This window comes from Stigmatopora nigra, chromosome 6, assembly GCF_051989575.1.
Source record: "Stigmatopora nigra isolate UIUO_SnigA chromosome 6, RoL_Snig_1.1, whole genome shotgun sequence".
In the NCBI taxonomy this organism is placed as follows: Eukaryota; Metazoa; Chordata; class Actinopteri; order Syngnathiformes; family Syngnathidae; genus Stigmatopora; species Stigmatopora nigra.
In genome coordinates this window covers 11,083,466-11,098,747 of record NC_135513.1, presented here as the reverse complement: position 1 = coordinate 11,098,747, position 15,282 = coordinate 11,083,466, and the positions used below count along the sequence as shown (strand labels likewise).

General features: G+C 38.5%; 3 protein-coding genes and 1 long non-coding RNA gene across 6 annotated transcripts; 3 read left to right on the top strand and 1 right to left on the bottom strand.

Moving 5' to 3' along the window:
• Positions 1–412: 412 nt before the first annotated feature.
• Positions 413–5,595, top strand: LOC144198030 (target of Myb1 membrane trafficking protein). Of its 2 annotated transcripts, none has more exons than XM_077718816.1 (15): positions 413–699; positions 2,149–2,233; positions 2,361–2,439; positions 2,502–2,651; positions 2,841–2,975; positions 3,142–3,294; positions 3,479–3,595; positions 3,763–3,896; positions 3,978–4,020; positions 4,117–4,249; positions 4,414–4,477; positions 4,595–4,670; positions 4,738–4,797; positions 4,883–4,922; positions 5,026–5,595. In XM_077718816.1, the coding sequence occupies exons 1-15, from the start codon at positions 627–629 to the stop codon at positions 5,169–5,171; spliced, it is 1,488 nt and encodes a 495-aa protein (XP_077574942.1). In that variant the 5' UTR covers positions 413–626; the 3' UTR covers positions 5,172–5,595. The 2 variants fall into 2 exon arrangements, with proteins under 2 accessions (XP_077574942.1, XP_077574941.1); XM_077718815.1 differs by having other exon boundaries at positions 415–699; positions 4,411–4,477.
• Positions 5,596–5,980: 385 nt separating this feature from the next.
• Positions 5,981–9,353, top strand: get3 (guided entry of tail-anchored proteins factor 3, ATPase). The gene is made up of 7 exons (XM_077719765.1): positions 5,981–6,154; positions 6,854–7,001; positions 7,209–7,357; positions 7,585–7,735; positions 7,809–7,916; positions 8,006–8,203; positions 8,276–9,353. Exons 1-7 carry the CDS (start codon positions 6,015–6,017, stop codon positions 8,402–8,404), a joined length of 1,023 nt encoding a protein of 340 aa, XP_077575891.1. The 5' UTR covers positions 5,981–6,014; the 3' UTR covers positions 8,405–9,353.
• Positions 9,354–9,975: 622 nt separating this feature from the next.
• best2 (bestrophin 2) lies at positions 9,976–13,555 on the top strand. Of its 2 annotated transcripts, XM_077718988.1 has the most exons (11): positions 9,976–10,159; positions 10,343–10,555; positions 10,642–10,736; positions 10,907–11,140; positions 11,240–11,394; positions 11,479–11,556; positions 11,717–11,869; positions 11,972–12,052; positions 12,130–12,284; positions 12,488–12,729; positions 12,788–12,983. In XM_077718988.1, the coding sequence occupies exons 2-11, from the start codon at positions 10,401–10,403 to the stop codon at positions 12,850–12,852; spliced, it is 1,413 nt and encodes a 470-aa protein (XP_077575114.1). In that variant the 5' UTR covers positions 9,976–10,159; positions 10,343–10,400; the 3' UTR covers positions 12,853–12,983. The 2 variants fall into 2 exon arrangements, with proteins under 2 accessions (XP_077575114.1, XP_077575113.1); XM_077718987.1 differs by having other exon boundaries at positions 12,488–13,555.
• Positions 13,494–14,606, bottom strand: LOC144198123 (uncharacterized). The gene is made up of 3 exons (XR_013326662.1): positions 14,411–14,606; positions 14,266–14,340; positions 13,494–13,990 (listed from the first exon to the last, which is right to left on the bottom strand). It is a non-coding gene; the product is annotated as an uncharacterized LOC144198123 (long non-coding RNA).
• Positions 14,607–15,282: the final 676 nt, after the last annotated feature.

Genomic DNA, 15,282 nt, shown 5'->3' with positions numbered 1-15,282 from the left:
TAAAGTGCAATTCCATATGCACCAGAAATTGAAATATATCCACCTTTGCAAAGGAAAAACACAAGTATATTTCAATATTGATTTTTGCTTATATTTACCAACCCAATGCTTCCATCTGGCGGTAATTAAATGAAAATATAAAATGATCTTCTATGTTGTTAAATATATGTTCACATGTAAACAGTTTACAGCTGTCTAATATGCCTTAATGGTCTTTAGTGGTTCTTTTTGGGTAAGTACTAAGTGTTTTTCCAATATTAAATGTAATATGCAAAGATGCCACTAGATGGGGCTGAGAACAAATCTACGTGGCTTCATTGTTTTGGTAAATCAAGTAAAGTTAAAATAACGCTTAAAAAGATTGATCTGATATATACAGACAGCTGTCCTTTTCTATAAGCAAATATAGAATAGTGCTGTACTTTATTACTTTATTTATCCTGTCATCGACTTCCGTATTTCCAGAGGATTAGCGTTCTTTACACACTTCCTGTGTTTGTGTGTGCGTGTTTTAGTTCACGTGACATTCTGTGAGCTTCTGACACTGAGGAAAACTGCATAACGGAGATCAACATAACGGAGATCCTCAAACAAACTTCATAACAAACGCTACTAATCATCCCAGGATGTTTTCTATCGGGGAGAAAATTGAGTTTCTCATTGCAAACCCTTTTTCAACCCCTGTTGGACAGAGAATTGGTGAGTAGCTCCACTAAGTGAGCTGTCATCTCAAACATTGTCATTTTCTTAGGTTATGTGTTCAATATTGTTTGTTCTATATATAAAAAAAAAGTGTCATATAAACGTATTAATCAACAAGATCGAGAAAGTCAACAGGCGACTAAGGCAGGCGTTATGTTAGAGCCTTTATCTGTCAGTTGATTGGCTGCTTTTTAAGTGTCAACTCAGCGTGCCAATGAGTGTAGATCAACATTCATGTTTATATTCTGACAATCATTATAAATTAATGATCCAAATTTTCATCAAATGTTCGCAGTGTTTTCAATGCAGATGTTCCATATTTTGCAGATTTATTCAGAGCCAGCAGGGGGAGTTTTATTTTCTAATCATTATTTTAAAAATAAGTATTTATCTTCTGTAGATATTTTTAATGTATTCGTTTTATCAATACCGTTTATGATGATCGACCCATGCAACTGTGGCTTTAGAGCCATGTGTGGCTTTTCCATCCTTCTGCTGTGAATTTAAATTAGTTTATTAATAGATAGACTATAATCCATTTGAATTGGGTGTGGCCGAAATCCCATTCCAAATGGATTGGATCATTGTTAATGAAAGCTAATTAATTAATTTAGTCATAGTTTACATGTTACTATATTAGGTATAAATGGGAATCTGGATAAAGAGGTTAGCATGAGACTGTTCATTATGAAACTGAACTTTTGCATAATTCCTAACAACAGCAACTTAACAGGGAAAGATTTTCCAAATTTGACGTTGGGTATAAAGTCTAAAGGCCTTGTCCACTTATTCCAAGTATGCGCCTTTAAAAAAAATGCCAAGAAAACACCTTCAGAAAAATATAGCATAAACTGAAGACTGGCAGGTGAACTCAAGAAATCCAGATTTATCTGCACTTTCAATTAGTGAGAATATTTCCAGGAGTCTTCCCTCCTCTTATCTCATTCACTCATTTTCTCACATAAATGCCAGTGCATTTTCAGTTCCTTCTGAGCCAAACCCAAGCAGCTGACAGTCACATGAAGTGCACAGAGCTGTGAAGTGGAAGGGGGGGTTGATGCAGCAGAGTAGATGGGGTCGAGAAGCATAAGGGGGGAAAGGATTGAAGGTTTAAAGAGGATATTCGGAACATGTGAGGGCTGAAGTTGGCTCTGCTTGCTAAATAGTTTCAGTTTACACTTTAAAAGTATTAGATATAGGCTTATAGTAGGTGTCCATGTCTCAGTCAGAATCACAATGAACCGCTTCTCCTTATAAGGTTCATCGGGGGTGCTGGAGCTGATCCCAGCTAACTACTAGGGAGGGGACATTTGTTACAATAAACCAACTTCTGCATTTTCAAGAACTGTTATGTCTGTCACCAATGTTATCACACTGTTGTATTATCTTTATCTGTGTATCCCTTCAGTAGTTCTCTTCAAATTTGTCTTCTTCTTTGGTATTCAGAGCAAGCAACCAGTGGTTCTCGACAGTCCGAGGACTGGGGTCTCAACATGGAGATTTGTGACATCATCAATGAGACAGACGAGGGGTATGATGAAATAATATCACGTATTTTTGTCCTGTTTAAAGTGGTCAGTAGATGAGAATTGGACTTATCTGGCACCCAAAGTACTACATATGATGTTTGTTCTTGTCTTTAAAATGTTTTTGTCCAGTCCAAAAGATGCATTCAAAGCCATTAAGAAGAGAATTGTGGGTAGCAAAAATTTCAGAGAAATCATGTTGGCCTTGACGGTAAGTATTCTTGTCAATAAATATTTAGTTTGTCAACATAAAGTAACTTTGTTCACTCACAGGTTCTTGAGGCATGCGTGAAGAACTGTGGCCATCGTTTCCACGTTTTTGTAGCGTCTCAAGAGTTTGTTGAAGGAGTTTTGGTGCGAGCCATTTTACCCAAATATAACCCACCCACTGCCCTCCATGACAGAGTGCTTAGTCTCATACAGGTACTATTTAAACTCTTTTTTTATCCTAAGATTAATTTATTTTCTCATAACCTAATTGGTGTTATGTTTCAGAACACACTTAAACAGAAGGGAAATGTTAATTTTCTGTCTATTTATTTTTTGTATTCATATTAATGTTATGTTGTGTCTCCAAGAAGTGACACTGAACATTCTCTGTCCTTTTCCCAGTCATGGGCCGACGCCTTCCGTACTTCCCCCTCACTGGCGGGCGTGGTGTATGTTTACGATGACCTGAGGAGACGAGGGTTGGAATTTCCCATGACAGACCTTGATGCCCTATCTCCAATTCACACTCCCAGCAGGGTGAGCCTGTCTACATCCGGGTAGAAATACCTCCTAACAGTTCATATCAAACTGATATGTTATCTATAACTTAATGATATGCATCAAACTTCTGTATAATGTTGTGACCAGCACAATGTATACTGCAAGTTTTCTGTAGGTTTAAGTCTGCCTTCACTGCCATCAGACTGTGCCTGAAAATAAAAGCAATGAGTCCATGGAGTCTCCTTCCCATCAGTCACAACTACAAACTCCCTCCAGTTCCCCTGCTTCAACTGCATCACCTTCATCACCTGCATCCCAGCCCAGTGATGGACCAAGTGCTCTCACTACAGCACAGGTAGCATCTCTAAAATAGCAACTCTCATAGAGATAAAAACAGAATTGTGTGTCGCAAGTATATGTGTTTCTAATTTATTTGTGTCATAGATTAAATGAAAACCAATGCCAAAACATGGAGAATTTAGGGGTCAAATCAATGCCATTTAATATGAAGTTTTAAATTATTTTTTTCTTCTTCTTAGAAAAACAAGCTGCAGCAAGAGATTTTACGGGTAAAGGGAAACCTTAATGTAATGTCTGAAATGCTAAATGAACTTAAACCTGGACAGAGCCAACAGGATGATACAGAATTGCTTCAGGTGTGTATTTGTGTCTATATATAGTGTATATGTTTGTTTATTGGTTTAAATAAATGCTGTAAATATTCTAGTGAGGACATTTCCCTTTGGCATTTTGTAGGAAATCGTTGATAATGATAATTCAATTTTGTTTCTATTAATCACTTTTCTATTTTCTGTCAAAACAGCAACTCTACTCAGTGTGTAAGAACATGCAGACACGAGTGGTAGAACTCATTCCCCAGTTGGTGGATGAGGGACTCATTGAGGAGCTTCTGATGGTTAATGATGACCTCAACAATGCTTTCATTCGTTATGAAAGGTGAGTGGTAGCTTTCATCACCTTTTCTATATTAGAACCAAATGCTATTTTAAGGCTAAATCTAAAATTCACCCGCTTTAGGTTTGACAGACTTAACAAGGCACAAATTACAAGTCCTGAACAAGTAAGGATTATTGACATTCTTTGTTTGTGTTGCAGCATTTTACTTGTAATTTAAACTATCACCATTATAACTCTATTTTATTAATCAACCAACCAGAATTCTGTAGGCTCCCTAGACCTTATCGACCTTAGCCCAGAGACCTCAGCGATGAGTCAAGCCGCTGTCCTTTCAACAAACAATCCAGCCGAAGTTAGCATCTCCACAAATGAGAAAAAGTCAGCAAACCAAAGTGAGCTTTAAGTGTCTTAATTGTGTTGCATAGTTAAGTCATATTTGTACTATAGATTTCCAATTTTTTATCTATATTTGCTACTGCTTATAATAATCCAATGGTTCATTTTTTGTACATTTGGCTTGTATAAGTGCTTTCAATATTCTTCTGTCTTTCAGAAGATGAGGAAGAGTTTGATATGTTTGCCCAAACCCGAGGCAGCTCTTTAGCAGAACTGAGAAAGAGGTGAGTTAAAATTTCAGAAACATTATGTGATGCAATGGAATCAGAATATTGGTATTCACATGTAATTTTGCATTGACGTTTTACGAAATAAAAAGGGAGTATTGTATGTGTTTTCAGTGTCAGGTATGAAGATCCTAGAGCTGTAGAGGGTCTTGCAGGGGCCTTAGACTCAAGGCTGCAAGTCACAGGATCTGTACGTATGAAGCATTCAAATTTTAACATTTATTTGATTTTCTTTTAACTATTGCTATTCATGTTAGAAGGGGGAAAAGAAAAACACACTCCAAAATAATGTGGATAAATGGCTAACTTCTGATATGGTGAGATAATTAATTTATTCAGACCAATACAGCTTGAGGAATCCAGTATATTTAGTGTTATTATTTTCTTTATTTGAAACTGTAGCAAGACCAGTCTGCAGTCAGTGAAGGGGTCTCGAGTGAAGGTGCGTCAGTTTTTTTTTCTTCCTCTTGCGAATGAGTTGTCACTTCTCGAATGTTTTTTTTTTTGTATCAGTGCAAAACTTAGCCTCTGATATTTGTTTGCAGAGTTCGATAAGTTCTTGGATGATCGAGCAAAGGAATCTAACCAGCAAAACCACGCAACCTGTAATACATTGCCTTCAAACTCAAGACTGCCGAAACAGACAACAAATCAGCAGGACAATTCACATGACAAGCTTTTTTCCCTCTAGGTTTGGGAACAAGGAAACAGGAGAACAAAGTTTGTTTCATTTTAAACAAGCACTTGTTATCACACAAGTACTATAACATGTCTGTGAAAGTGTTGTTTCCATCAAGTGATGCAGTTTGTTTGAGATTACCATGGTGATGTTTGGAAATAAGAAATCTATTCATTATGTGAGAGAAATGTATTGTCACTGCAGCAAAAGTCACACATTAGTGTGATTGGTATAGAAACATGGCAACAAGTTTTGAAAAATTAAATAAGATCAGCTTTGAGGAGGAATTCCAAAGCATTTGAAGAATTGGGCCGCAAAAATAGGCTGTTTTTTGTTGAGAAGTTGTAAGTAGTAATTATTTTTGTCCTGTCTTGTTTCGCTCTGTAACATAAAATAAAACTGAAAACAAAAGGACCAATAAAGAAACTGCATTGTGTCTGGGTCTTTGCTTTACATTACAGTACTTTAGATCTGTTATCACTGCAGTTTGTCTTTCATAATACAGTGTCAACAATTAAAGAATTTCACATAATACCAAAGTTAACTGAACAATATTAATTAAGTACAAATTGAAATATCCACAACCTTATGCCACTGCCAAAATGCAATAAAATAATATCCGCTGAAACAGATTGGGGTTGTTTTTTAATTAATATCGGCCAGTTATTGAATTAAAATACAATTGTACTAATTATAGGAAAACAGCAATTGTCTATGTAACACACTCAATGCGCCCCCTTTGAACGTTCCCTTAAATACAAATTGTACTGGTTAGTTTACTAAATTCCGAGGAGTCTTGAATGTATCATAGTCGATTGATCCCTCCCACTCAATCCTGACGACACCAAACACAAGATGGCAGCGTTGGAAGACGAGTTTGAAGATGCGCCTGATGTAGAACCTTTAGAACCAACATTAAAGAATATCATCGAGCAAAAATCTTTGAAATGGATTTTTGTCGGTGGGAAAGGTGGTGTTGGTAAAACGACGTGTAGGTAAGTCTGGATCTAAAAAGTAGGCTCATAAACCCTGAAATACAGGCTGACCGTGTTGTTGAAAGCTGGTGTAAGAGGCTTTCAATTTGCTTTCGATGTTATTGGAAGGAGTTTGAAGTCATCACATAGTTGTATGTGTTACTTTTTTATTGCAGATTTTAGATTTTAGAATCGTTGAAATCGCGATTCTGTCATCCCATAAATGTCAAAATACCGGCTAGCTTGCGACTAAGCTAAACCGCGACAGCCAACGGACACACATGACTCACGTCTTTTACAGCTGGTTTCCAATAGATCAATAAAGGGGTTTGGCTTCTTGTGAGAATCACGTGATCAATTAATATTTTTAATCACATATTGATAGTTATCGTTTGCCGTGTGTTTTTGATTCTCCGTTGACGTCATGTCACAATAAACACATTTGCAATATTGATTGGCGAAATTGTTGATCTTAATTTGATCAATATGAAAATTGGTTTAATTTAAGTTTACATTATAATTTACCTAAATAAAAGGAGTGAAAAAGTTACATTGATCTTACTATTATAAGTAATTAGATTTTATGCCTGCAAAACTAAACTAACTTGGTCTTCTGCTACCTAAGAGTAGAATTTAATTGGTATTATTATAATTATACTTATTTCTCTTAGTATATAGGATAATGTTAACCCTTTATTCCATTTTTATTTACTTTTCCAGCTGTAGTTTGGCTGTCCAGCTGGCTGGTGTCAGGGAGAGTGTCCTCATCATTTCTACTGACCCCGCTCACAACATCTCAGATGCTTTCGACCAGAAATTCTCAAAGGTGCCTACAAAAGTCAAGGGCTATGAAAACCTATTTGCCATGGTAAGTCTGCATCTACAATTATTATACATGTCAGGAATGGGTCATTAATGAAACTTGTTAGAAGCTAGAAAAGAAGTTTGTCTCTTGCCTCTCCAGTCTTATGACAAATTCACACTTTCAGAGCACAACACATCATTGTTCAAAAAATGAATGGCTTGTGGTAAATTCAAATCCGTACCAAATCAGGCCGTGAATGTGTCCGTGTAGGAAATTGATCCGAGCTTGGGGGTAGCAGAGCTGCCCGATGAGTTCTTTGAGGAAGACAACATGCTCAGCATGGGAAAGAAGATGATGCAGGAAGCCATGAGTGCCTTCCCTGGCATTGATGAAGCCATGAGTTATGCTGAGGTCATGAGGTGGGTCACCTATGTCAATGTCTAACATTATTCAATCTATGTTACTGCTCTCTCATTTTAAGAAGCTTCTATCCAACCCAAACATACAATGTTTTTTTTGTTATTTGCAAAAATAATTAGAAATTGGTCTTGTTGGTATATATAACATGTTACCGTAATTTCCGCACTATAAGGCGCACTGCACTATAGCGCTTATCATTAATGAATGGCCTCTCTTAATATCTCAGGTTAGTCAAAGGAATGAACTTCTCCGTGGTTGTCTTTGACACCGCACCGACTGGCCACACACTCCGACTGCTGAACTTTCCCACCATAGTCGAACGTGGCTTGGGTCGACTTATGCAGATCAAGAACCAGATTAGTCCGTTCATATCCCAGGTGAGGAAGGGTGCAAAGATGCTAAGACTTAATTTGCTGTAGAGTGTGCCTAAAATCATTTTTTTATTGTTAGATGTGCAACATGCTGGGGCTGGGTGACATGAATGCAGACCAGCTGGCATCAAAGCTAGAAGAGACGCTTCCTGTTATCCGTTCTGTTAGTGAGCAGTTCAAAGACCCTGTAAGTCTCTGCGTCTTTAAATCTGAAATCAATTTCACGACATACTACACCAAAACTCATGTAAACCCTATCTTTCTTGCCATCTACAGGAACAAACCACATTTATTTGTGTGTGTATTGCCGAGTTTCTATCCCTGTATGAGACAGAGCGGCTAATCCAAGAACTGGCTAAGTGCCGCATTGATACACACAATATCATTGTCAACCAGTTAGTTTTCCCTGATTCTGAGAGACCATGTAAGATGTGTGAAGCCCGCCACAAAATTCAGTCCAAGTATTTAGACCAGGTATGTATTTAGTTTTTTTCTAGTGCTGTAGCTTGACCCCACAATATAAATTTGCATTGTATGTTTTCGCAGATGGAGGACCTTTATGAAGATTTCCACATAGTGAAATTGCCCCTGTTACCCCACGAAGTTCGAGGTGCTGACAAGGTCAATACATTCTCCAAGCAACTTCTGGATCCCTACAAACCACCCAATAAGTAATTGCCCTCTTTGTGCGTCCAGTCCTCCTCCGACCACTCTCCACACCCAAAGACCATCCATGCGCACCTCTGAGCTCGCCCCCCCAACCGGCCTCTTACCTGTCAGTACTCAAACCCCCATGCAAAGCGGAGCGTACGAACAAGGCGCACATGTTGTGCAGCTAAGGCCATCTCCCACCTATGTAAGACCACACCCCATTGAAAAGCTAAAATAAATACGCCTTGGTGCTCCCTACTTGCTTATCAAATCGCATCATATCTGTGAGAAGTAATATTCCTGCATTATTATGTATATTTTAACCCTTTTGAAACAGGGCACTCACTACAATACACTTCAACCTTTAAGTTTTCATCTCTATACTTTTTTAAGACATGTTTTTAAATCATCAATACCAGTGAGCAGCAAGACTCAATTTTGTAACCTTGTCTGTAAGTCAAACTGGATGGGCACGTTAGGATAAGTTAATAATGAATGAACGACCCACTTGTAACAAGAAGAAATTTCATTTTCAATATTATATATTACTGTCAGGACCGGATGTTATTCTAATATTATTTAAGATTATAACCAAAGTTCACGGACATAAGATAGGATTTAAACTAATTCAACATTTTCCTTATGGGGTGAGATTCTGAAATATTATTTGAGCCCTGTTCCTCTTGTATCTTGATTTTTTTTTTGTTGAGCTCTTGATCTTTGTAAGAATCTGATTACAATCCATCCCTAACGTAATGAAGTGGGTTGATAATTATACATTTGTGAATGTTATACAACATGATTTGGAACTCAGAATTTAGATGGATATAGTTTGACTGCTGACATTGCAAGTTAATTGTATATGTGAATGCATATGAGTTAATAATAATTAAAAAAAAGAAAAACATTTTTCTATGGGAATTTCTGTGACATGGTGTTGCGAGTCTTAAATAAACTTAGTTACTGAGGTGAAGTTATTTTCATGGTCACTCATTTGATGGAAAAACAAATTTTAGCATTATAAGAAGCACTTTACCTTAATTAATAAATATATCAGAGAAATGAACTCAGACATAAGCACCCCAACTGACTTTGACAAAGCATGAAATTACAATTAACCTTTCACATCTGAGCTCTGGCACAACAGTTAAGAAACACTTGAATTGGGATTTTTGTGTTACCATTAATGTAATTATTGTGCAAAAAAATGCAACTAATTCCAATTCACTCAAATGAACTAAACCATCATGTATATGCAATCATCTATTTCCACAGTTTATTTTTTTTTTTGCTGTCACTCAACCCTTTTTTAAAGGTCTACTTTCTCAGTTTTCCTAATTTCTTCAAGTCACTTTGGTAGTTAACGGGCTGTCACTTGCGCTCCATCATCCCGTCACACTCACCCGGTCGGGAACCGCACTAACGAGCGCCTCCTTCTCCATTTGGGGATTTACCCCGGGGCGCACTGACCACTGGACGTACCGAGGAAGCTCTGAAGATTAGTGCCATGTGGATACTGGGGGCGTCAGTGTTATGTGGTCTTGAACCCAAAAACAACGCCAGCTTGGAGAACTCACAGAGGACTTTTAGCACAATGTGAACGCAAGTCGCTTTTCCTAAGGACCTATACGCATGACAATGAATTCTCCAAGAAGATTTATTTGCATTTCAGTTTAACAAATTGATATCATGTTGAAATATGATGAACTTCTTTAAGTTCATAGCAGAAGAATGTAAGGAGACACATGATTGGACCGTCATTTGCACCGTCAATGGCAGGTAATGACCTTAACTGATATTTAGGTGTTTTGTGGATAGTTTTTCTGCCAATTCATAATATTTAGGAAGTGTTAGGAATGTCTACCCTGTTGTACTCAGTAGTAGTAGTGCTGGTGCATAGACATGTGTTTTTTTAATGTACTTTTGATAAAAAGTGTAAGTTTTTTTGTGTTCAAAATACAGGTATCAGTGAGGTGACTCCAAATTATTATAATTTCTTCTGAGTTGGTGCATACTGTGAATGATGACTGTCACCTACACAGCCAGAGTCGCTAATGCTCGATTTTGTGGCTTTTCTAAGCTGCTTTTGGCATGGAAAGGAAGCATCTACAAAGTGTTGTATAAAGAATTCCTTGCTTTTTTTGCCATGTACACAGCCATCAGTATCACATACCGGTAAGGGTGCCTATATATTCTCATGTCTGTACATAATTCTTTGTGACACAACTGTTGGCCTAAAAATTAATGATTTTTTTTCTTAGTTTTTTTCTGCCCCAGAACCAGAAGAGATATTTTGAGAAGCTGGCAATTTATTGCAACCACTATGCCAGTCTTATCCCAATGTCCTTTGTACTAGGTAAGGAGAAAGGTCATGTATAGTAGGATCAGCTAATTTTGTGTTAGAGGCGAAGTAACTGGTCACCTAATAATCATTCTTACGATCACAAAAGGCAATTTTCAGTCAAAATGCAGGAAAAACAAATGAATTTCTCCTTCCGTTTTTGCGTCTTGTCTGGCATGGAGCAGGTTTCTACGTGACCCTGGTGGTAAATCGATGGTGGAACCAGTACACCAGCATTCCGCTTCCTGATCGGCTCATGTGCGTCTTGTCGGGGGGGCTCCAGGGTGCTGACGAGAGGGGCCGCCTGCTCAGACGCACTATGATGCGCTACACCAGTTTGTCAGCCCTGCTCATCCTCAGATCTGTCAGTACGGCCGTCTTCAAGCGTTTTCCCACCATGGACCATGTGGTGGAAGCTGGTGAGTGATTGATGGATGACCATGTGCAGGTGCTTCAAAAGTTTAAAATGTGAATTGAACTGTCTCGAGACCATTTTCACCAGATATTAAAAACTGCAGGATTCATGACCAGAGAGGAACGCAAGAAGTTTGAAGGACTTCACTCTCCTTACAACAAATACTGGATCCCTTGTGTTTGGTTCACCAACCTGGCTGCCGTAGCTCGCTGCGAGGGTCGCATCAAGGATGATCACACGCTCATGTTGCTGCTGGAGGTGCTTCATGACACATATGTTCGTCCATATTGTAAAAATGTAATAGGATCTCATGCGGCATTTTTGGTTTGTTCCTGTTTTCAGGAACTGAATAAGTTCCGGGGAAAATGCGGCATGTTGTTTCATTATGACATGATCAGTGTTCCGCTGGTCTATACTCAGGTGAGCAAACATGATACAACTATAGATAAGGTCACTTTCTGACATGTAAAAGTGAATATACATTCATTATTATTTATTGCTTTTATTTTCCACTGAGCAAAGAGTGACATGAACCAATTGTTAAACTTAAATGTCGTTGTTTCCCCTATTTGTTCCACAGGTAGTAACCTTGGCTGTATACAGTTTTTTCTTGGTATGTCTGATTGGTCGCCAGTTTCTGGATCCTAATCAAGGTTATGTAGGCCATGACCTTGACTTATACGTGCCTATCTTCACTTTACTGCAGTTTTTCTTTTACGCCGGCTGGCTCAAGGTCAGCAGTGCCTATATTCATAGTTTTCTATTATTTATTTCAATTAAACATTGTTTAATTGGCTTATTCGTTTTTCTTGGCCCAATTTTTCTTTTCCGAAAGGTCGCAGAACAACTCATCAACCCTTTTGGAGAAGATGATGATGACTTTGAGACAAACTGGTTGATTGACAGGAATTTCCAGGTAAGAAAAAGCTGCTCTTATTTATTATATATATTTTTTACATATCTTCCCATATATTTTTGGTCATTTTTCCACAGGTGTCCATGATGGCAGTGGATGAGATGTATGGAGATCTGCCAATGATGGAACGAGATCGCTACTGGAACGACTCGAACCCACGGCCACCTTATACAGCAGCAACTCTTTTTGTCCTCCGCAAACCTTCCTTTCAAGGCTCAACATTTGACATGGCGTGAGTCTTCATCTCCTCTTTTATTTTTTAAACCTTTGGCAACCATCTTTCTTATGAACATCACTTATACTACGACTTGTCTGACTTTGGAACACTTTATCGCCCTTAACAGCATGTTTTTTGGATAAAAGTTCTCCTTTTGCACTGTACACAAGTACACCGTGTTCAATTAGCCAAGAACTGATCAAACTGTCTTCCGACAGGATTCCCAAAGAAGAGATGCACTTCCAACCCTTGGAGGAGATCGCCGAGAACACAGAGGAGTCAGTCAGCCGTCACCCCAACATGGCTCTCTTCAACCGGCTCCTCAACGCGGCCCCCTCCCACGCCGGCTTCATGAGCGGGGCCCTGCGACGCACTTCGGCCCAGCTCCAGAGACTCTATCATTCGCCTAGCATTGACCGCTGCGTCAGCGACGACGACGATAGCGAAAGTTGCAAAATAGGTAAAGGGGGCTCTTTGCCATCTGGCCTCGGGCAGGATACACAGAGCACCGTGTGTAGTTTCAGGGAGGAGAAGAGTGCCAGAGTGCCTTTGCTGGAGATTCAATTTGGAGCGGAACAGGTGAAGCCAGGTGGACACTTTGACATCAGCCAGGTGGAAGAGGACAACGAAAGCAATGGGAGTGGTATTGAAGATGCTCACTGGAAAATAGAAGAAAACCCCAAAACAGAGGTTGCATCTTCTGTGACACGCCTTCCTCCTCCGCCCCAGCATTTGACCGAGACTCGACCTGCCTCCACTCTTCCTCTGACATTCTATCACCCTTCTCGTTACCCCTTTCACACAACTTCCGACTCCAGTTTAGTACACTGCAGATCGCAGCCTGTTGTCAGCCACCACAAAGCTTTGTCTGCCATCCCTAATTCTCCAGTAGGGCAACACAGTATGTCTTTTCTCAATGTGCCATCTTTGGAATCCCAGCGTTTTCGAAGTGTCAGCATGGGATCAGAACTGACTGGAACTTGAATTCACACCAGAATGTGCATTTACATAATTTAATACATTCAACAACCATCTTTCACATTAGACCCAATTATACCAGGTATTTTTTTTAATCCTTTTAAAGTTTTAGTCTTTAAAGAAACCTTACATGCATATTTCTGGATTACAGGGTACTTGGAAGGAAACTTTTAGACATGTAAGTCGTCTGAACTTTAGTGTGTTGTGGATGTGTTTTTCATGCTTTTTTGCTGCATAAAAATCAACAGAAACAGAAATAAAATTATATGACTAAGGTGAATATAATCACTTTTAATACTAAAGTTGGCGAAAACCCCATCTTCTGCACAATACAGAAATACTATGTTCATATATATCTAGAAAATGATATAATAAACAGATTTCAAAATTTCCCAGCAGAGGGCGATAACAGTACAGTCAAAAATGCAGTGCATTCATTTATCTCTTCAACATTTCTTGTCCTTGTCTAATGGGGTGCTGGAGCCTACCCTAGATAAAAAGGTGGGGGACAGGTAATTGCAGATAATAATAATAATGGCTCCAGCAAGCCTGGCAATCTTTGTGAGGATAAGCAGTATGAAAGATGAATGAATAATAATAATAATCATAATATCCGGGTTGTTCTATTTTGGTTGCAATACTCTTCTCCTGCGGGATGATTGCCTTTCTCTGGAAAGAAAAGACTGGGCTGGCCCCACTCGCCTGTGGTCTTCATAAAAAGTCTGCGGCTGTAGAACACCAGACTGCAACGAGCACCATGGATAATGCCATGAATTAATTGCTATTTTAATTATTATATTAATTGCTGTACCACAACTTCTAAAGACCAACCAAATGGTAGCTACTTTTATAGTATAATTGAATTAAATAAAACACTTTCACCAAAATGGCAAGAAATGATAACATAAGCAAGTATCAGTACTTGGTATATCTACAATTAAGTCTGGAAAATACAAAGTCAAATCATTGATCAATTTAAAGAAGTAGAAGGCATGATGACAGTGTATTTTGTACCCACCATGTCTTTCCAGGCTTTAAGTAGAATTTCCTCCTCTTGCTCCTGCTGTGTCTTTGAATTTTCCCCGATTCCGTCCTGTCCAATCCCAAATGTTTCACTTAACAGAACAGCTCATTCAAAGAAACCGCAAAAGATCAAAACCCACCTCTGCCATCTTGGCATCACACTGACAGGCTTCTTTTCTGGTGGTCATCATGCAACCCTTATTATAACCCCCTAAAAGTTCTACTTAGTACACATGGAGTAGTTTCCACAGCCGAATTTTGCTTCACAGTGGAGGCCGCGGGTTTGTTGTTGGCAGAAACAATCAAATGTGAAGCCGCTACGGGGTTACTGGTCGAGTTTAGCTTCATGACGGGCCAAAAACGCTGACCTGGACATTTTCACCCTCGGCCAGTAATCCATTGACTTCTGGATTAGTGGCCACAAACACAATGCAATTAGTACAATGCCTTAGTTTCTCAATTTGTAATGATATGACCCAAAAGTAGTATTTTATATTATATATATGGACTTTTAATCTTGAGTCAATGAAATCAAATGGATTGGACGTTTGATGTGGTATTCATGGTTGGCTGGGATGAGCTCCGGCACCCCCCGTGACCTTTGTGAGGATAAACGGTACATCAAATGAACAAATGAATTTCCAGAGCAAAATACACATGGGCAACATATGTTGTGAATCTATGTCTTGATTCTGCTTTTGTATGTCAATGTATTTTTTATAAATCTTTGGGAATTAAATCATTTTAAATATAAGTTTGAAACTGGAATCTGAATTTCAAACACTGAATTTTAAACCCCACTTTGCAATGCTAATTCTGGACTAAAACTTTAGTCTGAAAACCTAACATTGATTTTAAATCATCTGTATTTTTATTATTATCAATATTATTATTCCAACCACTATCTTTTCATGCTTCAGTTTTAGCAAAGAATCATAACTTCTACTGTATGCCTCATCTACGTACTGAGTCATGATCTTATGGTGTCAAAAATTAGACATAGATGACTGAT

Excerpts from the sequence above, each read along its gene's own strand:
- get3 (XM_077719765.1), top strand. The coding sequence starts at position 6,015 with ATGGCAGCGTTGGAAGACGAGTTTGAAGATGCGCCTGATGTAGAACCT. Across the intron at positions 7,002-7,208 it reads ATGAAAACCTATTTGCCATG|GAAATTGATCCGAGCTTGGG; the intron begins GTAAGTCTGCAT and ends GTGTCCGTGTAG. Across the intron at positions 8,204-8,275 it reads AGTCCAAGTATTTAGACCAG|ATGGAGGACCTTTATGAAGA; the intron begins GTATGTATTTAG and ends ATGTTTTCGCAG.
- best2 (XM_077718987.1), top strand. The coding sequence starts at position 10,401 with ATGATGACTGTCACCTACACAGCCAGAGTCGCTAATGCTCGATTTTGT. Across the intron at positions 10,556-10,641 it reads GCCATCAGTATCACATACCG|TTTTTTTCTGCCCCAGAACC; the intron begins GTAAGGGTGCCT and ends TTTTTTTCTTAG. Across the intron at positions 11,557-11,716 it reads TTCCGCTGGTCTATACTCAG|GTAGTAACCTTGGCTGTATA; the intron begins GTGAGCAAACAT and ends TTTGTTCCACAG.
- LOC144198030 (XM_077718815.1), top strand. The coding sequence starts at position 627 with ATGTTTTCTATCGGGGAGAAAATTGAGTTTCTCATTGCAAACCCTTTT. Across the intron at positions 700-2,148 it reads CCCTGTTGGACAGAGAATTG|AGCAAGCAACCAGTGGTTCT; the intron begins GTGAGTAGCTCC and ends TTTGGTATTCAG. Across the intron at positions 3,897-3,977 it reads GCTTTCATTCGTTATGAAAG|GTTTGACAGACTTAACAAGG; the intron begins GTGAGTGGTAGC and ends CACCCGCTTTAG.